Source organism: Diospyros lotus, chromosome 10 (genome assembly GCF_014633365.1).
Source record: "Diospyros lotus cultivar Yz01 chromosome 10, ASM1463336v1, whole genome shotgun sequence".
In the NCBI taxonomy this organism is placed as follows: domain Eukaryota; kingdom Viridiplantae; phylum Streptophyta; class Magnoliopsida; order Ericales; family Ebenaceae; genus Diospyros; species Diospyros lotus.
Genome location: NC_068347.1, coordinates 31,978,151 through 31,999,987, shown reverse-complemented (window position 1 = coordinate 31,999,987; position 21,837 = coordinate 31,978,151). Strand labels below are relative to the sequence as shown.

At 35.0% G+C, this 21,837-nt stretch overlaps 4 protein-coding genes across 6 annotated transcripts; 1 reads left to right on the top strand and 3 right to left on the bottom strand.

Moving 5' to 3' along the window:
* Positions 1-1,919: 1,919 nt before the first annotated feature.
* On the bottom strand, positions 1,920-2,826 carry LOC127810955 (protein PROTON GRADIENT REGULATION 5, chloroplastic-like). Its single transcript, XM_052350597.1, has 2 exons — positions 2,486-2,826; positions 1,920-2,186 (listed from the first exon to the last, which is right to left on the bottom strand). Exons 1-2 carry the CDS (start codon positions 2,762-2,764, stop codon positions 2,082-2,084), a joined length of 384 nt encoding a protein of 127 aa, XP_052206557.1. The 5' UTR covers positions 2,765-2,826; the 3' UTR covers positions 1,920-2,081.
* A 2,301-nt stretch (positions 2,827-5,127) lies between these two features.
* On the bottom strand, positions 5,128-12,015 carry LOC127811023 (actin-related protein 2/3 complex subunit 2B). Its single transcript, XM_052350701.1, has 10 exons — positions 11,915-12,015; positions 10,790-10,856; positions 10,288-10,495; positions 7,468-7,634; positions 6,473-6,550; positions 6,240-6,372; positions 5,972-6,063; positions 5,838-5,894; positions 5,674-5,725; positions 5,128-5,476 (listed from the first exon to the last, which is right to left on the bottom strand). The coding sequence occupies exons 1-10, from the start codon at positions 11,971-11,973 to the stop codon at positions 5,295-5,297; spliced, it is 1,095 nt and encodes a 364-aa protein (XP_052206661.1). The 5' UTR covers positions 11,974-12,015; the 3' UTR covers positions 5,128-5,294.
* Positions 12,016-15,401: 3,386 nt separating this feature from the next.
* On the top strand, positions 15,402-19,044 carry LOC127812196 (uncharacterized). Its single transcript, XM_052352561.1, has 2 exons — positions 15,402-16,174; positions 18,335-19,044. Exons 1-2 carry the CDS (start codon positions 15,933-15,935, stop codon positions 18,390-18,392), a joined length of 300 nt encoding a protein of 99 aa, XP_052208521.1. The 5' UTR covers positions 15,402-15,932; the 3' UTR covers positions 18,393-19,044.
* A 242-nt stretch (positions 19,045-19,286) lies between these two features.
* LOC127812194 (uncharacterized) lies at positions 19,287-21,020 on the bottom strand. Of its 3 annotated transcripts, none has more exons than XM_052352558.1 (3): positions 20,792-21,020; positions 20,601-20,698; positions 19,287-20,310 (listed from the first exon to the last, which is right to left on the bottom strand). In XM_052352558.1, the coding sequence occupies exons 1-3, from the start codon at positions 20,873-20,875 to the stop codon at positions 19,620-19,622; spliced, it is 873 nt and encodes a 290-aa protein (XP_052208518.1). In that variant the 5' UTR covers positions 20,876-21,020; the 3' UTR covers positions 19,287-19,619. The 3 variants fall into 3 exon arrangements, with proteins under 3 accessions (XP_052208518.1, XP_052208519.1, XP_052208520.1); XM_052352559.1 differs by having other exon boundaries at positions 19,287-20,307; XM_052352560.1 differs by having other exon boundaries at positions 19,287-20,720; positions 20,792-20,934.
* Between the last annotated feature and the right edge of the window lie 817 nt (positions 21,021-21,837).

Below are 21,837 nucleotides of genomic sequence, written 5' to 3'. Positions count from 1 at the left end.
TATGCATCTATATATAGTTAGTTCGCATCGATTGGTTAGTGAACACCGCTACCCCATTGGCAAGGAGTGTGCTCATCTGTGGCCAAGGATTGCTAGTGCAGCCAATTCTATGGTCTAGAGAGAGAATCAAGCTTGGCATAAGCATGGCATCGATCTGATGGTCGTCTTTCAAGCCCAGCTGCAAATCCTCAACAAAATGAAATAGATTAAAACTATTTAAAAAATTAAATTAAATTGATCAAATAAAAGTTTAAAATGAACAAATAAAAAATCGTGAAACCCGACAAATACGAAAAAATCGAACACATATATATGTTTTTTTTAATTATATTTTTTTATATTTTTATCAAAAATATAGATATTATATATAGTTACGATATTATTTCTTGAGTTTTTATTATTCTTATTTTATTAGAACTAAAAAGAAGTTGTTATATAGCATACTCTCCTTTTATTTTATTCCATATTTATATTGATGAATTTTTTTAAAGATGTAATTTGATTTTTGTATGTATTTTATTAGGAATATGGATTTGATATTGTTTTTTGGAATTTTTCTTCTTATATTATTATTAAAAATTACTTTCTAAATTATTTTTATATAATTTAATTAATCTTTTTATTATAAGGAAAAAGAGCGTTTTCCTATATATTTTCATGGTCAAATGCAGGAGATTTAATTATAGAAGTGAGTGTTTAGATCGGAATCATAACTCGCTTTAATTTCATAGGGAATGTTTCTTTTTGTGTAGATGGATCAGATAATTAAATTTTATCATGTGAATACAAATAGGGGTGAGCATTTAGTCAGTTTAGTAATCGAATTGATTGGATAGAACAAATCAAATAGACTGAAATATTGTTAAAAATTGAACCGAATCGATCAGATAATTCAAACAAAATAAATTAAAATAGTGTAAAAAAACTAAATTGAATTGATCAAATTGATACTCCAATTCAAGTACCAAAAAGCTAAAGCTTAGATGAAGTTACCAAAAAAATTGATTGAACAAGAAAACATTAGTACCTGAATTGGAGCAAAGAGGCAAGGGAAGGGTTGGGGTCGTCGGTAGTGGTCGGTTGGTCAGAATCAGAAGGCAGAGGGCCAAAGATAGAGGTAAAGAGAAAGGGGAAGGGTTGAGGTCGGTTAGAGCAAAAAGAAAGGGAAAGAGTCGGGGTCGGTTGTCAGTCGAAGCAAGAAGGAAGGGGAATGATCGGGCAGTCCCCAGTCAAAGCAAACAGGAAGGGAAAGAGTTGGGGTTAGTTGCCGATCGAAATAAGGAGGAAAGGGAAGGATCGGGGTTGGTCACCGATCAAAACAAAGAGGAATGAGAAGGGTTGGGAACTTGGGATCGGTCGATGACGGGAGACTAGAATTACAAAGGAAGGGCTGAAGGGGAAGTCGGAAGTGTCAGGAGCTTGAGATCAATTGGATTGCATAGAAAGGGCTGAAGGGAAGGTAGAAGGGTTTGGAACTCGGGATCGGTCGGAGATAGGAGACTTAGATTGCAGAGAAAGGGTAGAAGGGGAAGGAGGAAGGGTTAGAAACTTGAAAGTCGAACAACTTTTTTACTTCTTTAGTTCTTTTGTTCTGTTGAACAGTTGGTAAAAAATGATGTCATTTGACATTTTAGTTGATTCGGTTACTTCGGTATTTTTCAATACTGAGATTGAACTTAACTGACATTCAACTTGAACCGAATCGAATAGGCAATTTTTAGAGGCCTGTCAAACTCATTCTCATCAGCGGGATGAGTGTTGAGTCCGATCTCATCCGCAGACAAAGATCTCTCGTCCAACCAGCTTCAATTTCAGACTTTCAGTGTTGGAACAAAGGAGTTGATTGCCGATTGGTTCTGTATGCAACAGAGCTTCTGGTCTTTCACACTGTTGGGGCCTCAAATCAAACAAGAAAGAAAGAAAGAAATCTGTGCTTTTATTTACTAAAGGTTCAGAGTGAATGATGTAAATGGCACAAAAGTAAAAGGAATTACACCTATAGTCTCCATTCCAATGGACAAAAAGTAAGTAAATTGTATTCTGTAGAAAGAGCCATTCCCCCCATGGCAATTGCCAATTGGTCAAGCAAGGAAGCCCAGCCTTTCTCCATTCTTCTTTGCCAATCGGATCAGTCCCTGTCTTTGCTTTGCATCTGCTCCTATTGACTTGCAGAACTCCGTGATCACCTGCCATTGTTTACCCTCCACTTTTAAACACAATTTTCAGGCCCAAAGCCATATAAACCCCATGAGGGTCTTGCTCATGCATTAGATGGGTAGTTTTGTTGATATTTATGGGTATCGATATTCTATACAATGTAAAAGATATGATGTATAAATAAAGGGTGAAGAATATATTATATAACTATTATGTAAAAATCATTTATGCATGCACACAATACATACTTTTATTGTATAATATGGCAATGATATTGTCAATTGTACATCAGCTAAAGCATTGAAGCTATGGAGTAAGAAGATGTAACCTGGGAGTGCAGAGCAATGGCTTTGCCTCTTATCTGATTGAACCTCTTCTTCCCAATGATATTGCGAGTGACAACAACTGCTGGAGCAAACAAGCCCTTCCCTTCATTCACATTCTTCATCACCGGCTGCAGCCTCGCCGGCTTCCCAACCCTGACAGAGCCGCTGCTCGTCGCTGACTTGGCCAGCGCCGCGTAGTCCTCGCCCGCCATGGAGGTTCCCCAGCCGCCATGGAAGCTCGAGCACTTCAATCCAGCCGCAGAAATGGAAGCGGCGGCCATTGGAGGATCTGTGATTCTAGATCAGTAGGAAATGGTTAAGGCAGTTTAGGTTTGTTGGAGATGAAAGCTAGGGTTCTTATACGGTTTTGGTTGGTGGTGTGGAAACGATTACAGGGCTCGTCGACAGCCACACATACTGGTGGCTTTGGATTTTTGTTGATATGAATTTTCGTCCAGCAAGTGTTTCGTTTGAATTGTTCATTCCCCCTCGTGGCCCCCGTTTTCTTCATTGCCATGCCAGATCTGAATCTTCACCACCGCTGGTTCTCCCTTTGCTGGTCCCGCCATTGAAGTTAACAAGCTCAGCGCATAGGGACAGAGCCTAAGTTCAGACGATTTGCCGGGTAACTTAGTGGGTAAATTTAGGATTTTTTTTCTCATCGTGTTTAAATTATTTTTATTTGGCGAAAAAACGTATTTATGGCCTACACTTTTAGATTTTTTTAGAATTTTAAATATGCCCTTAAACTTAGATTAAAAATATATTTATGTCCCTATTATTTTGTAATTTTAAATATTCTCTCTAAACTATGTAAAATTATTCATTTAAATATTTGATCATCAAGTGATATGCACGAGCAATAATATGGCAGTTATTTGGCGTCTGCTATGCCTCATCTGGTTAGGTTGTATAAGTCTATTGGGTTAGACGAGTCATTAACATGTTTAAGTCGATTGTCACCCCATTGTTTGGGGGGATTATAGATGGGGTCAACCTGGAGTTAACATTTATTGCAAGAGTCAAAGGAAATGCAACCAGAACAAATGTAGGAAACGTTGAAAAGAGAGGAGACACAGCTAGAGAGAGAGGGGGGAGTTGCGAAGACACCGAAAAGAGAAAACACCAAAAAGAGAGAAAGAGATAAGAAGACGCAAAAAAACTGTCACATTAATGCATATCACTTGCTGGCTAAATATTTAAATGAACAATTTTATATACTTCAAGAACAGATTTGAAATCACAAAAAAAAATTAGAATTTCACAAGAAAAGAATATAATAGTTCATGAGCATAAATATGTTTTAACTTAAATTTAAGGACACATTAAAAATTATAAAAAAAATTAAATTTTATAAAAATAAATATAAAAATTTAAATCGTCATTTTTTTCTCCGCCCCGTGGAATAAGATTAGAATGTTCCAAGGGGTGTGGTCAGAGAACGTGGGTAGCTTTCCCTTCCACGGGGCGGCGGTTTTGGTGGACGGCAACAACCTAGGACTAGGACTAGGAGGCTGAGACTTGGACCGTTCGTGTCTGTGTCAAAGAAGCTTCTCCAAAATGCTTCATGGTCTGTAATCACCAAATTATTTTAATCGCTATATTTCTAAATTTCTAAGCTTTAAATATTTATTTTCCCAAACGATCAAAATTTATTCATGATATTCTATCATTATAATAATAAAATGAAAATGAGAAAGGTGGTAAAATGTATGGAAAATGAAGATATATTATTATAATTATTATTATTGTTCAAACACAACAATAAATTTATTAATTAGAAATATAATTATCAAACTATTTAAACTCTGCAAGATGAATGATCAAAGGAGGCAAAGTAGTTCCTATGCAAATACTTAGATAGTTAAATCGAACACTGAATACTTGAATTTTATATTAAAATCTATATCAAATATGTAACTTTTTAAGAATGAGGACTCACATATTTATAAAAAAGTATGAGATTTTTCGAGATCTATTAAGATTATTATTTTTATAAATGATATTTCTCCAGACATTTCAAGATCTACTAAAATTAAAATTTCTATGGATGATGTCCATCATTTTCGCATAATTCTCAAAGAAATTTTTAGATATTAAAATTATTATGTTTGCGTTTTATTCGGAATTCCCTCAATCAAAGAAAAATTTACACAATCGATTCAAAGATTTTGTAATCTTCCATCTCAGGCTACATCTTAGGCTACACATGCGTGCAAATAACTAAAATATCCCCTCGTGTTTTACCGTCTCGAATCAAAGATATTTTTGTCATTTTAATTGCATTGTGTAACCCAAAAAATATAAATAGCATTTTCATTCATAAAATTGAGCCACCTCTCTAGGTTCGTACAGTATTTGTACTTGTAGACCCCCATTGGGACGACCCGTCGGGTCATTTATTTGCATGGGGTAAAACCTCTTCTAGGGACCTTCACCATAGGCTCCTTACCTCATCAAGCCTGTGATCCGAACGGTGGATACAGCTTTTGCCGTGGTTCATTTACAATAGGTGTCTAGTTTGTTATGTTTTCATTGCCAGGCACAGCCTTTGCCTGAGTTTATGTTAATTAGAGTATAAGTTTTCCTAGTTTTGATATGAAGATCTTGCAAGAAATTTGCCCGTCAGTTTCAATGGAAAGCTTTGATTTTGCAACTTAAATGAGTCAACTATCTATTCATATACTGTGCTGTTACAGCAAATGAATCACAGATCCCTGTTCTGTTCTCCATATGCTGTTATAAAAGTTATAATTGCAATCAACATGTTACAAATAATTGTTTGGGAGGAAAAGAAAGGGAAAAACAAAGCTAGTCTAGTTTTCTGTATTTTGTTTTTGAAGAAAACTTGGGGATTGACATTCTATGGAAACGATCAAACCGACAGATTTTGATTCTGGAGCGGATTCTCTTGATCTTATTGGCGAAACCACATCTTCGTCGTGCTGTCTTGGATCTTGTGAAACCAACTAGTTTCTTCATATGCCTACATCCTGCATCAAAGCACCTCATTTGGTTAAGAAATTAATGTGAATAATCTAGTTAAGACTTGAGATCTAAAACCAACAGCTTAAGCAACAATTCCATCGTGTTAGTTTCATCTTTACGCCTTCTTGGGCCTGCTAATTAACTGACTGAGCCTACCATTTTCCATTTTCTTCTGGAATGTTATTACACGATGAGGGCATACCTTGGACCTTCTTTACACGTTGATCTTCCTCCATGCTTGCCTTCTGCAGGACCTGAAAATTGCAAACAGTAAAACAAATACTATAGTGTAGTTCAGTTGGAAAAAGCTAAATGAGATTTCTCTCTCGGTAGAATCTAGCAATTGCAGCGTCGAGAGTGTATTACCTCAACCAGGCTATCCATGCGGCTTCTCATCCTTCTCTGTATGAAACCTCTAGTGCTCTGTTTGATAGTCTTGTCATTGTAAGACATAACTTATTTAGTGCTTAATGATCCAAAATTGGCAAGAAAGATCTTACCTTCACATGATATTTTACAAAGGCATAGAAGTTTAAAAGGCTCCACACGGTCTTGTCTACCCTTTTGCCTTCAAGATGATGCGACGAAATATCTGTTAATATGTGACAGAAAAATGTATGAGTGAAGCCAGTTCGACTTTTATCTTGTTACCTGTGTTATTAAGCATGACTGAAGATGGATCTCTTGTTTTAGCTGTTTACTAGCATATGGTTTGAACCTACATGAATAACTCTTTTTGTCTAGTAAGTGAGTAAGTCGAGGCACTACCAAAAGCGACAAATCCTCCATTGGTGCTCAAGTCTTCAATGGGTTCACCTCTTAATTCAGGAGGTGGAATGGGGGACCAGATGCAAGGAGGTGCTTTAGCCCATGCTTTCGAACTTCCCACATCCATGAGTTCCTGCCAAAAGTATTCTATTATTTGTAGAACAACATGAAGATTATGTTCCATGTTTAGGATTAAGATAAACCTTTTTCTCTCGTGGTTGTTTGCTACAAACCTGAAAGAATGCTGTCGCAATTATCACATCTGAATCGTCTTTGAAACGCATTGGGAATACTGCAGTAATTTTTGCTGGCTGTCAACAAACAAGGTCACTTCCATTATCGCAATTAAAATGCATAATCTATACATCAAAATCGTTTATGAAATATTTAGAGTGGAATAGCTTTAGCTGAAATCATCAACTGTTCAGATAGCATTACTAGGATCCTTCTAGCTCAATAATTCCACTAGGGGTGTTCGCGGTGCGGTTTGCCCGGTCTGAATTATTTTCAGCACGCCAAACCGTTAGTGCGGTTTTTCAACCAAACCAGACCGCGGTCTGGTTTGGGTTCGGCCAAACCGCACCAAACCAGACCGCATTTGCGGTCTGGTTTGGTGCGGTTTACCGCGGTTTGAAATGCTATTTAAAATCACTAAAAAAAATATTTAAAAATGGTAAATAAAGACACAAATATTGATAAATAAAGACAATTAAATGTAAATAAATAGGAGCAAAAAATAAAGACAAAATAGTGTAAAAAATAAATAGGATGGGCCGTCAATTATTATATTTTGATAATAATAATTTTTTTTATTATTTTCTTGGGCGGTTCGGTTTAAAACCGAACCGCAAACCGTGCGGTTTGGACAGAATCCAAACCGTTTTCGACTGCAAAAAAAAAAAAACCAATCGGATCGGTTTGGTTCGGTTCGGTTTGGCCGGTTTCCGCAGTGCACCGATTTTTTTGAACACCCCTAAATTCCACATTTGGATAACATAAGAAATAGTTTAATTTTGGAGATCAAGGATCTAAAGTTTCAATTTCAAGTTCTCTATCAAATTTAGAAGCTTCCAGAAATATTTGTTGAACCACTGGAAATGAAAAGGCTGGGTTCAGTCAACATAGCATACTGGAAAAGCATTTCGGCTACCCTGAAAATTGAATCATTTCAATAATCTGTATTAATTAACAAGTGCTATGTTGTTTATCTCATCATTTATGAGGATACCTGTTTGACGACATAGAATGGCTCTCTTGGGTGATAAATTAGCTTGATTGGTCTGTACATTCCTTGAAATGCTTCCTGGGAACCAACATTCATCAACATTTCTTTCAGCTGAGAGCTTAGCATTGCTGCTTGTACCGTGGAAATTTCTGTGATCATCTTCACAGATCCTGGAAGGAAACACATACTAACAGATGAAAGTAAGCCTTTTGAACTAGCTTCCTTGAGTACTTGTAGAAACATCATTTTTGTCTAATATCTTCTCTATCTTGATTGTCAGTGTCATACATTTCTTTTGACAGACAAAAGAAAGTGAAGAATCAAAGCAGGGAGTCTCATGTCGGCATGCCCTTTTTGTTATTTTCCTCCATACATTTTGTAAATTAACTAAAGCAAGAGAAAGAAAAACAAGGAATTTAAATCAAGTGAAATGCATAAAAGATGAAAATCAAAATGTATTAGTGAATGAGGGAGCGATTAAGGAGAGATGGAAGGAGTATTTCACAAAATTATACAATGATGATGGCGACACAAAAGTTAGATTGGGACATCTTAGTAACTCCGAAGGGAACGTGAGCTATACATTTTATCGACGCATAAGTCCAAATGAAATAAGGCAAGCATTAAAAAAGATAAAAAATCATAAAGCGGTAGGACCAGATAATATACCAATAGAAGCATAGAAATGTATGGGAGAATAGGGTATCTCCTGGTTAACGAAATTATTTAACGCGATTCTTAAATCAAAAAATATGCCAGATGAGTGGAGGAAGAGTACTTTGGTCCCTATATATAAGAACAAAGAAGATATTCAAAACTGTAAAAATTACAGAGGAATTAAGTTAATGAGCCATACCATGAAACTCTGGGAGAGAATAATAGAGCAGAGGCTCAGAAAAGAAACAGAGGTATCAGAAAATCAGTTTGGTTTCATGCCCGGTAGGTTAACAATGGAAGCTATATACCTACTAAGGCGCCTAATGGAAAGGTATCGGGATCATCAGAAGGACCTACATATGGTGTTTATAGATCTAGAAAAGGCTTATGATATGGTCCCTAGAGAAGTATTATGGAGGGTTTTAGAGAAGAAAGGAGTCCGAATAACCTATATACAAGCCCTTAAGGACATGTATCATGGTACAGAGACAAGGGTCAGAACATGCGGATGTGATACTAAACCATTTAAAATTACAATAGGATTGCATCAAGGTTTTGCACTAAGTCCATACTTATTTGCTTTAGTAATGGATGAACTAACTAAAGATATTCAGACAGAGGTGTCGTATGCTATTTGCAGACGACATAGTGTTGGTGGATGAAACAAAAGAAGGAGTGAACACTAAGCTTGAGCTATGGAGAAACAATTTAGAATCTAAGGGATTTAAATTAAGTAGAAAGAAATCAAAATATATGGAATGTAAATTTAGTAAGAATGCAAGAGTGGAGGATGTTATAATAAAATTGGAAGACCAAATCTTACAAAGAAAAGACCATTTTCGATATTTGGGATCAGTGATTCAAAAAGATGGAGAAATTCACAAGGATGTCACACATAGAATTAAGACAGGTTGGCTAAAATGGAGAAATGCATCAGGGGTATTATGTGATGGTAAAATCCCATTAAAATTGAAAGAAAAATTCTATAGGACAGTTATAAGATCAGTTTTGTTGTACGGCTCAGAATGTTGGGAAGTCAAATACCAACATGAGCAAAAGACAAGTGTAGCGGAGATGAGGATGTTAAGATGGATGTGCGGCCATACAAGAAAAAATAAAATTAGAAATGAAGTTATTCGTAATAAGATAGGAGTAGTGCTAATAAAGGAGAAGATGAGAGAGACTAGACTAAGATGGTTTGGTCATGTGAGAAGGAGACCAAGAGACGCTCCTGTGAGGAGAGTTGATGAAATGGAACAATTAATCAAAAAAATAGGTAGAGGCAGAACTAAGAAGACTTTGAGGGAGACATTAAAGTTTGATATGAAGTGTATGGATCTCAATGAAGATATGACAAATGATAGAAGTACATGGAAGTCTAGAATTCATGTAGCCGACCCCACATAGTGGGATAAAGGCTAGATATGTTATTGTTGTTGTATAGTTAGTTGTCTTTCTTATCTATTTATTGATTGTTGCAATCAGAGTAAATTGATTCAGTCTTGGAATTGTTTAGTTTCTTCCTAGTTGATAGTATTCATTTATCAGTGGTACCATTTCCTAAGATGCTCCATTTTACCATTCTCCTTATCCAAATACTTTAAAATTAGCTTCTTTATCCATGAAAGTATCTGCTATCTTGTATTAGGCAGTATCTATGCATTTGGCAAAAATACCAAAAAAAAAAAATCCTTTTGTGTTATCGATGAGAACTCTTAAGCACTACCCTTTGGAGGTGCTCTGGGGAAACTCACCGGGTAACCCCACAGAAGTCTGTGTGTGGACTTGCTGCCAGAGAGATTTGAACCTTGGTTGCAGAGGAGGCCACACTATAGCCTCTAACGACTAGGCCAACCCTTGGGGAATGAAGTTTCTTTAGTTAGAGAAATGCCATCCCTCTAATTCCTAACGTAGGAAATTGCTACATTTGTCCTTTTCTCTGTTTTCGGCAGAAAATAAAAGACGTATCTTGTGGGCAGGGCTTTCAGCTTTGCAGGGTTGGGGAAGAATCATATTTGGTATATTGCCTTGCCCTTGTTTTTTCTGTTAAGATACTGTATATCTCCGATTACAGTTATAAGCAAAGTTCCAATTAACAGATAGTAGGAATGTACATGGTTAATTAGCATTCAAGTACTAAATAAGCTGCTGCAAGAAACAACCAACCTTTGCCACGTGGAATTTTATCGAGGTCGAGTCTCAGAGTAAGCTGGTATCCTTCTCTTGCAGGTTCTATAATCTTCACAACATCTGAAGAAATTCCTTTTACCATCTCTATAGTTGAATGTGGTAGCTCATGTGAGAGCAGGGCTCCATGAGAGAGCAATGGGGTCGATATCGACAAGTATGTGATGTATGGATCAGATGCTGAAGACTGTTCATAGATACGGAAATCATATTAAAAGAACAAGTCTATACTGTGATAAATTTGCTTCCAAAAATTATGGAAAGATGGCCTATTGCTTTCATTTTCTAAATATGCATCTCATCCACCCTTATGTTTCTTGAATTGTTCATTCTTAGTGAATATGGTCTTTCCTACTACATTCTCAATTTCAATCATGATATCTCTAACTGATTAATAAAAACTTCTTGTATAAACTTTAGAATACAAAGTTTGATAAACATATTTCTGAGTTTCAGTAAGCTAAAATTCCCAATGTTTTACCTGAATGTGATATTCCACCGACCCAAACTCATGCAAGTGATGATCAAGCTCCATAGGCCTTTTGGCTCTGTCACGAAAGAAAAAATGCTGATTATGAAAATGGTTTAAACTATGTCGAAGTAAAATTTTCATAGATTCAGTTGATTGAGCCATAAGCTGTGGTAGATACGAAAGAAATAAAGGAGCCATACCTAGATAAGTCGGGAGGTTCAAACGTTTAGATAAAAAATAAGCTCTTTTGTAACTTGAAAACAAGATGATGACTTCGTCAGGATTGAGCCAATTTGAAAGTATTGAGCCAACTTGAAAGTAGAATTTTACTTCTTCGTATATCTTCATTGAACCCTTTCGATTTGTGGCATATTCTGTTGTGACTGATACTATAGTAGTAACTGAACTCAGAATGTTCAGTTATAAACTTCTATATTTGATAGAGACTAGAGTAGTGGTACTCGAATGTTTTATGTCATTCCTTACTGAAATTGTGTGTGTGTTTTTTTTTCCTAGGGAAACGACTACACCACTCTCGTCTGCACAATGTCGCATGCCCTCATCGATCACCTCAAGTCAACCCTAGAAAAAATTTCCCTGTCAGTCAAATGGCCAAACTGCTCTGAGAGGTTGGCCTCCAACTTCTTGCTCTGAAACTGAATAAAGCATTGCCATTGTGTTGCAGGTTTTCTACTTGCACTGAGGCCCCAACTTTTTTTGAAGTGATCTTGTTGCAGGATCATTATTATTCTGCTCTATTTTTCACTAATCATATTGGAATAGTGTTTTCTTCTTCTGTATTGTTACTTGACTTCTGGTTTTCATCAGCATCCAATGATCAAAAGCTTATCCTATTTTTCTTGTTTTTTCTGTTTTTGTTTGTTTATGTTCAATATTATTGTGGGCCCTTATTTTATTTTCTTTTTGGGGATAGATATGTCAACAGTAGTATCCTAGTTTACTCATTCAGCTAGTGAAAGATAAGAAATTATGAAAGATTAGGGTATTTAAGACTGAGCTTAGCACTCATAATTCTTCACTTCTATTAGCAAACGCTTAGAACTCCCAACTATGGAAAAGAAAATGGAAGAAAATGACCAAATCAGTGGAGTTGTGAAAGCGTGCAAATCTCACCTGTGCAGTCTGAGCAGAATATCCTTCAGTGCTGGTGATGCTCTCTCAAAGCATGCCATTCCAGGCCTCTCTCTCTCTCTTTCTCTCTGTGCAAACACAGATACCAATAGAATGTCTTATATGTAGGAAGAATGTTGAAAGAAATTCACTTCATTCTCAGTATAGAGTACTCTACCCACTTTGAGTACAATTTAAGTTCTTTGTTGCCATCATCTTAACAATGTTTAAAGCAACATCTTACCCCACCCATTTTAACTTACTTCCAAAGCATCACCTTGTCTCATGTTGCTGCATTTTGCAGCAGATCTCTGCCAATGGTGCTCTCTTGCTTTGTACAAACAATTTGGTACCAATGGCAAGGTTGTTATTTACGGGAATAGTCTATTTGTTAAAAAAAAATTATCTAAAAATACAATTTTTTTTTACTCTTACAAAATAACGAGTCTCGTGCATTAAATAATTTATATAAAAGAACTTAGTAGTGAGCATTAGTGTGTGGTTGTGAAATTGCTTTCACCGCCAACCTTGAACTTGACAGCCATGTGAAGAAGAAGAAGAAGAAGAAGAAGAGCAGGTCCATAAACCAAGTTAACTTTTGTTGATTTTTTAAAATAATTTTTATTTTGAATTTTCTATCTTCAAAAAAATTAAAAAAACATCTTTTTGATATATATTTTTTTAATTCATACTACAAAGTTGAAAAATTAAAAAATTAACTTTTATATTTTTTGATTGGAGATTTGTCCGTTTAATATAATATTAGAATTAAAAAACTAAAAAATACTTTTTACAATGGAATACTCCTTTAACTATTTTTTTGCTAAAAATTTAAAATTTTATATTAATCACTAGATATTACCTCTTGAAGCAAGGTAAGATGTAGTCTTTCTCATCTAAGAGTGTGATGTATTCAAAAGGTTGGGTCTCTCTCATCTAATAATGTGATGTATTCAAAAGTTTGGGATATCATAAAATTATGAATTTAATTTTGCCTTTTTGTAATACTGTATAATATTTGTATTTATCCTAGGAGTTAGTCTCAAGATTCGTCTTATAATAAATTTATCTATATACCTTGGTCATGGTTAAGGTGAACCTAGATTTTAGATAGAGTGAGACACTTTAGACCAAATATTGTCTTTGATTAAGAACTTTCAAGTTTTTCATGGTATACAAAAAAGGTTAGAAAGTTGTCATGAAATTCTGTTAATAGTAACACCATTTGTCTTTTTATCATACAATTCTTTTAAGATAATAACTTAAATCTTATGTTAAAACATTTAAACTTGAAACATGTAGACAGAGTCAGCTTGACCATAAAGCTATCTAAACGATTGCTTAGACCACCCCTTATTTACGATGACCCCAAAATTTTTCTCTTTTATATATTTTTATTTTTTTAATAATAAATATTTTATTAAAAAAATATTGAACTCAAAATAAAATTTAACTTTTAAGTCCAAATTTCAGACACATACGTGGACACCTAACCCAACAATTAATTTACAACTTTTGTCTTTCTCATTTTCTCTTCTCAATTTTTACATTCTCTCTTCTCATTGTTCTCAATTTTTTCTTCCTAATTTTTATCGTTTTTTTCTTGAATATCTCATATTTTAAAACTGTAAATTTATTTTTTATTATAAATTTTTTAATTGTACCCCTAAAAGAAATCTATCAATTATAAACTTCCAATCAAAAGCAATAACAATTATCATATACCCTTGTTCTTCTTGTTTCCATTGTTTTTTTTCTTTTTTTTTTTGAATTTTTGATATTTTTATGTAATTGGCGAATCGCCAGTCGTGAAGATAGTATTACTATAAGATGAATTTATTCTCTTTACTTCTTATTATTTTATTTTGTGTTTCGGTGTAAACTAATTTTCTTTACCTTAAGGCCATATTATGTTTACTATTTTCATATCGTTTTTAGTTTTCAGTTTTTCATAACAATAAAAATGTATTTATTTTTATATTTTTAAAAACGTATTTTTGAAAATAAAGAACAATTTTATATAAAAAAATTCAAAATAACAAAAAATCATTTTGGTTGTTTTCATTACAAATACTTTCAAAATTTTTAAAACTCAAAAAATGCTACAAACAAAAAAGAATGCATTTTTAACAATTTCAAAACTGACCGTCAAAATATAAAATTAAAAATAAATTTAAAATTTAAAACTAAAAATTGAAATATAAAGAAAACAATGCCTAATCTTCTTTATTTCAAAAGTGGTCTTTTTTAACTTAGCTCATTTTCTTTTGATCTCTTAGATATTATATTTTAGTTAAAAATTCACTATTATTGATAAATCATCGTATTTTATAGTTGATCGAATTTTATTTTATTTTATTTTTAAATTTAATAAAATGATAGAATTTTTTCCCCCAAAATCCTCAGTTGGTTGAGCCGGTTTTGTCAGTAGACATCATGGAATAAGATTCAATTATATTGAAAAATGGACTCATCTATCAAGAGCGTGTTCCTGATTGCTAATCATGTGTAAATTATATGCCAAAAGATGAGATCGGATAAGATATATGATTAGATTACTTAATATTAGATTGAATTATTTTGGATCCATTATTTTAACTTGGCTTATCTATAAATACTTTTCTTCATCAATCAATTTATATATCAATTGAAGAATTCTTTCAATTTAATATAGTATTTTATTATATTAGATCTCATTCTAACACTATATTTCCGTGTGATATTTCAAGGGTAAATTTTTCATTTTATTTAATTAATATTGTAGATATGTCTCGTGCTATGTATGTGTAATCAACAATAAAATTAAAAAAAAAAAAAAAAACAGTTCATTACATGACAATTGGTAAAGATTTCATAACCTTAAATGTATTATTTATTTGACATAAGTGGTATGGTCCATGTGATACACATACAAGTTAAAAATATATATATTTGATAGCTAAAAATATACTCGACCTCAATCTATTAATTAGATGACCTTCGACTTTGGCACGTTAGCTGAGTCTATCTCCATCTAAATGAATTTTAACAAATGTGAAGTTAAATCAATTTTACTTAAAATTAAATTACTTAGTTCGACTAAAATTCTTTATTAAAATTGAGGGATTACTTATGATAATTTTTTTTTAATTTCAAAATGACAATTTTTAAAGATAATCTTTAATTTTTCTAAATTTGTTTAAAATAATTATTTTTAAATATTATTTATAAAAAAACATAATTTTAAATAAAAAATTATCTCAAAATTACTATAAATAAAGGAGTGTATTTCGTCACATATAAGCATTAATATTATATACATAAATGAAAGTTAAATGTTCAAAAAGTCAAAATAACTAAAAAGATAATAAAACAACGAATTGGCGGCGACCAAACTAAACGCCACAAGACAAATCGCCAGGGAATGCATCTAAGCCGTTGGTCGGTCTCGGGTTAGTCAGTGCAACATCCGGTCCCACATATTAACCGCCTTTATATAATACGTAGTATACCGATGTCAAAAAGGTCAACCCCATTCAATTCGATTCCCTGCGCTATCTCCTTCGACTCCTTCGATTCTAGGGTTCCTTTCCTTATACGGCCCGATATAATGTATCTATGTATATAATAATGTATATGCATGCATATTATATATGTTCTAGACCGACGTAAAAGTTTAATTTTTCTATTTCTCCCTTGGAGTTTTGCTTTGCCGGCGGAGAATTTGTCTTGTTTTTTTGTGGGTTTTATGCTTAATGGAGGTTTCTGATGCGTAATTGATCTTTCCAGTTCTTTGTCGGTGGGAATATTGCAGCCTGCAGGTCGATCGTAAGAGCGTTGACTTGTATTTATTGGTTCGAGTGAATCTTGAAAATTTTGGAACCTAGGGTTTCTTAATTCTCGCATGTGTTTTAACTGGGATGGTATTGTGCGGGAAAAAAATTGCTGCTTTTCAATCAATGGCGCATTGCTCGATTCTTTCTTTCCGTATTTGATTGTTAGATTGAGCTCTGTGTGCGCGTGTAAGATCTTATAGTGGTCAATGGAGAGAAAGGGAAAGGATTTTAATAATGCGATAAGTAGTTCTAAGCACAAGCCCCAGGTTGATGTGGATCCAGGGAAGGTTGAATTGAATGGAGATCCAGAAGAGGACAGCGAGACAGTGTCCTTGTTGCCGTCTAGGAGAGGTGGGTTGTCCAAAAATTCTAGCAAGCCACGTCTGAAGGTGCAGTGGAATGATAAAGATGGGAATAATCTTGCAGAGGTAGTGGAGTTCCAACCAAGGTAATATATTCTTGTTGTTCATTTGGTTACATGTATATAATCCGGCTGAAGTAATCAGAAATTCGGATTTTTCAGCGTTTTATATGGTTTCACATATTGGTTTGGACTTCTGGATCTTTAAGTTGAAGAAGTAATTGTTAGTGGCTTATCTATATGGTGCATATGAGCGCTGAGGGGCATGAGGCCTTTTAAATGCGTCAGATTTGGAAACAACTAGATCCTTTTTAGGCAGTGGAATGTAAAGAACAAAATCCTTCTTAAAATTCAGGATAGAGCATTAATTACTTCATTCAAGTTGAATGTAAAGTAGTCTGTGGTGTTATAGGCTGAGATGCAGTGTTTCTATTGTTTTTTGCTTATAAAACTGCCAAAAAATAATTGAAAGATAGGACTTGCAACTGGTTGTAGAAGATATATATATATATATATATATGACAACAACAATCGCCAGTTTTAATTTCCACTGGATCTCCAACCATCTCTATCTGTAGCCTTATCTTCTATAAAGCCATATATCCCATGTCATAACTGAGATCTCCATGCCTATATTTGAAATTGTAGTTTTATCACTTCGTAAGATGGGGCAGCCAGCTTGACATCTCTGTTTCCATAGTTAGAGCTTAACCTATTGAGTATGTTACTGTCAGGATGTGTCCATTAGACCTGTCAGTTCCATTGGTTCACTATCTCAATTTTAGTTCTCAATTGTCAATTGTAATCTAACTCCAGGTCAGATTCTGTTGGCTTTAACCTGAAGGCTTCTTCTCCACTTAAAGAAATCATGATCACTTCCCTACGAACCAGTACTGGGGTTTGCGGACATGGATGTCTAAAAAAGTTATTACTGTTCTAATTTCCCATTGTCTAATGAGCTTCCCATGTTGGAAGCAAGCCCTGCAAGGTTGTGTATCAATATTAAGATGTGTGTTAGTTATGGTGCATATATTATTTTCCATTTTATACTATATATTTCATGTTCTATAGTAACACCCACACATACACACATCAATTGTGTAGAAAAAGCCGTTAATTGTTAACCAGATCAACTAATGACTTTGGTAATACCTGATCAACTATTCTTCTTATCTTGCTTAGCAGCACCCACGCGCACACATCAAGGAGGAAAATTGAGAGGGATGTGACTAGTGCCATCATGCCACTTAAGCAGAGACCATTTTCTAGTAGGCTGCAAGGCTTGAAACATCATATGGTAGTAAGCATGGGCATGTACACCAGCGCTGCAAAAATTTTAGTTTGTTAAATCCTTTCTTGCTACCTTATGAGGGTGAGCGTTGGTAGCAACAGTAAGGTTGCTTCTTTGTGACTAAAAGGTCATGGGTTTGAGTTATGGAAACATCCTCTTTGTAAAAAAAGCAAGGAGAAGGCTGTGTACAAATAAAACCCTTCCCCAACCACTGCAAAAAGGCAGCCTCATGCACTGGCACACCCTTTATTGCTACTTGTCCTGTCACTTCAAGTCCTTTCTTGTTGTCCAGAGTGATTACTGCTCTGCATGCGGTGTCTTCTTTGCATCAGCTTGCCTTAATAATTGAAGAAACTGTGTTACTCATTCCCCAAGTGTTCTTGGTTGTCAGGGCACTTTGAACTAATCTTCACAAAGTGTTCAATTTGCTTATTTCCATATTATTGAGCTAGTCTTCACAAGCAAATTGCTTACTTGTCAAAACGAACAGACAAAAATATTCAGTCTCTTGAGTGCCTTGAATACTCAAATGGGGTTAACTAAGAAGTATATCGCGATCTCTGGTAGCTGGAGAAGTACGTAGAACAATTTATATTTGGGAGGATATAACACTTTTGGTTAATTGCTTTTATTTGTAAAATGTGGGAGTTCTGATTATACTGGTTTGGTACTGATGAGGCAAGTGCGTGAAATGGAGAAAATTTTTAGTAAAAGAGGGGAAGGAAGGCCAAACCTTTAGACATGACATGGGATATTGCCATTACAAAGTATATGGCAATGGATAGAGATGACGGGGGTTTTAGAAATCATGTAGCCAACCCCACCTAGCTGGATTAAGGCTTGGGGTTATTGTTGTTGTTACCCAATGATTTGCTTGATTGCTTTATTGATGCCATTGGTATAGATTATCTACAGTAAACTGTCAACATCTGTTACCTTGTATTCTGTCCCTGCAGTGATGCGAGTGACTCTGATGATGAGGATTCAGATTCGTGCATCTGTGTCATATTGTAGATCCGACTCAATAAACCACTTATCAGTGAGTTCCTGTTGAATGTGCTAAGGAATTCATCCCTGCCACGTTTTGATGGGAGTTTTGAGAACGGCAACGGAAATCACTCCCTGCTATATGGATAGAAGAAAGTCTTCCTAACTGGTGCACAAGTGTAAAGTGGAAAATTGTTGTGTTTCATCTGAGGCACCATCTATTAAAATGAGTTTCCAGTTGACATCAATTTTATTTGTGTGTATATAAAAATTCTGACATTGTTAACTGCTAATGATACTGTGTTATATTCGGTAAAATTAGAAGTTTTAATTTTTGTTAGTCATAATGTGGGCTGCGTGGTTGATACTTGATCATCAGAGTACAGTGATGTGTCAAAGTATGATCAAGCAAGGAACTCTCTACCTCAATTTCTAGAATTTACCTCAATCAGAAGCCTCATTTCCATCACTGTTTAAGCCCATATGCCATTTATTTACTCAGTTTGATCTGGTAAACACATTGTTCTTTGATTCCATTCAGAGCCTCATATTAGCAGGGAAATATTTCTCTGTGAAAGTTCATATTGCCTTTTTTTGCATAATGAAATTTCATGCTTCCTGGCGGATGTAAATTAACTTGAACATTTTTCTTTTGCAATAAGGTTGAGTTGAAAACTGATAGATTACTATTATTTCATGCAATTCTCTGAATTATTTCGAATGGAATGCGGATCTTTCATAAGTGCTCTTGTGAGAATGATCCTTTCTTAGCTATCTTGTTAGGGATAAAACCCAAGGAGAAGTTCAATCCAGAACCTGGTTTCATGAGTTTGCTGATTTTTTTTTTTTCTCATCTGGCAGATGGTTTTTTTATCTTTTGGAACGCATTTTACAAGATAAACGCTTTTTTTTTTTGCTGGATAACATGTTTTTTTTTATATAATGTAAGACGTTTTGATAGAAACAAAAAACAAGCCACAGAAACCTAGAATACTAAAAGTAAACTATTGGTGGTGCCTGAAAAATACTTTTAAACAAAAAACAAATTCACCCTTTATGGGCAACAACAGAACCACCATAAGACATCAGCATTCACAAAACAATCAGCAAACTCAACAAATTTCAAAAGGAAGGATACAATATAATGAATGAAACTGGAGTTATTATCACACTCTTTGTTTAACTTCAACAAGTCAAGGACTCACTTGAGCTTCAGGTAAGCCTCTGCAGCCCCAGAATCCTTCATTCTGTTTATCACAATTGGTTTACTTGCTTGTGTTTGATTGGAACCGTATTGATGGATTCTGTCTTGGTTGAAATCAACCAGTTTGACAGGCTGGCATCAACTGTAATCTCTGCCATTACAGGCCTTGGCTGGTTATGGTTTGGTTTATAATTCAAAGTTGGTGATGGAATGTTCTCCTTCTTCACTGGTGGTGGTGCTGCTGCTGCTCTGGCTTTTACTGCCCTCCATTGAGTGAGATTTTCAACTGGGTTCAGCACAGAAACCACATACTGGTTCCTGTCTCTGGCTGCCTTGAAATTCAATTCAACTCTCTTCATTTCTCGATCCAATTCAACAGATTCGACCCTGTTCTCTGATTCCATTGCTAACTCTTCTTCTTGGCTCATTCTTCCATCGTCAGCACTATCGTAATCCTCATCGTTTTCATCGCTGTCATCACCATTGTTGTCGCTGTCCTCGAGCTCTATGCCATCCTCTTCGTCAAAGCTGTCCCTGCAATTCTGGTATCGATGACCCGGGGGATAATTGCTCGTCTCTGATGCCCCTGAATCTTCTTTCTTCTCTAGACACCTTTCGTCGTCGCTATCTGACAAGTGACTGCTGAAATCAGGATTTGGCAGTGGCTCGTAGGCCTTTACGTTCAAATTGAAGCTTACTTTCTTCTTGATCCTCAGGCTTGACCTCCCCTTCCCCTTACTACTACACAGAAACCCACAGAAACAAAGGAAAATCGAAATTGATAGAGGCATAACGATAACATATCAAATCTTTTATCTTACTAAATGCTAAATTTGAGTATTTTTGATAAAGTTTTATCAAAAAAAATATTTGTGTCGAATAAGTCGGCCAATGAGCGGCAAAATTATGACCTTGTACCTGTTGGCCGACCCAATCGACTGGTTGGGTCACCATAGAAATCGAAGTTCTTTGTCAACTAAAATTAACAGAAGGCGGAACCAGAGAAATCCAAGACAATCATGGGGAGAAACCTGAATTCAGACTCGGAGCTATTGGGGTTCCCTGAGATGTCAAATTTGGTGGGGGAAACGGAAACATCAGAGTCCAGAGGCTGGTAGCTTCCATGGCTCTGCAACAGACGGGAACAACAACTGGATTCATAAGAAAATCAGCTGCAGATTCAAAGAAATTAAAGGGATGAAGCTTGAAGAGAGGGGCTCACATGGTGTTCGGACAGGAGTTTGTTGGCCAGCTTCCGGCGCCCTCGCTTCTTCGAGAAGCCGAAACAGGCAAGAAAGCATCCCATCGGAGAAGCTCTTACAGGCTTCCCGAAGTCTTCCCTGATCTGGAGGATTTTGTTCAAAGGGTCTCTCTATCTTAAACTAAACATTGGAGCGAGAGAGAGAGAGAGAGAGAGAGACAGAGCGTGTAGAGTCATGGAAATTTGAATGGGAACTGGCTCCAACTGCTTTTGAAAATAGGAACGTTGGAGAGTTTAAATGATGAATGAGGTGGGCGCACGAGTTCGGTAGAACAGCACCAAAGTCATTATTTTCCTCAAAACTTACGGCGCCGCCTGTCCATTCTTCCGTTCATTTTCTTTCCTTGTTGCGTAAAAAATAGAAATATATAAATCACAATTCAAAAAATTGTCATTAGCTTTTGTTTGTATAAATCTATTTGTGGGTAATGTTAATTATTATATTTTAAATATAATTATTTTATTAATTGATTATATATTTTAAAACACAATGCATTTATCTCTAATTAATAAATTATTTAAAAATATCAAACACAAGATGTTACAAATACATATTATCTAAAAATAAAATATACTTATTACAACTTAATCATTGTTCTTTAACATATAATCTGATTTAATTCCCATTTTATAAACTTCTACTTACAATATATGTTAGGACTATTAACACTAAAAAGTCAAAACCATTTTAAGTTTTGATAATTTTATTCAATATACTTTCAATTTTGACAAGAGAGCCAAATTTTTAAAATTAATTTCAATCGAAGAAATCCGATAATGAAAGTCGTAAAAGTTCGATAATGAAGGTCGTAGAAGTTTGATAATGGAGACCGTATAAATTCGATAATAAAAGTTGTAGAAGTCTGATTAGAAAAGTCTAATAACGAAGGCCATATAAAAAAGTTTGATTGGAACTTATTCGATGAAGGCCGTCAGATTTTATCATCAATCTCTCTTTCACCCTTTCTCTCCTGCTAGCATCATCATCACCCCTACATTCACTCAAT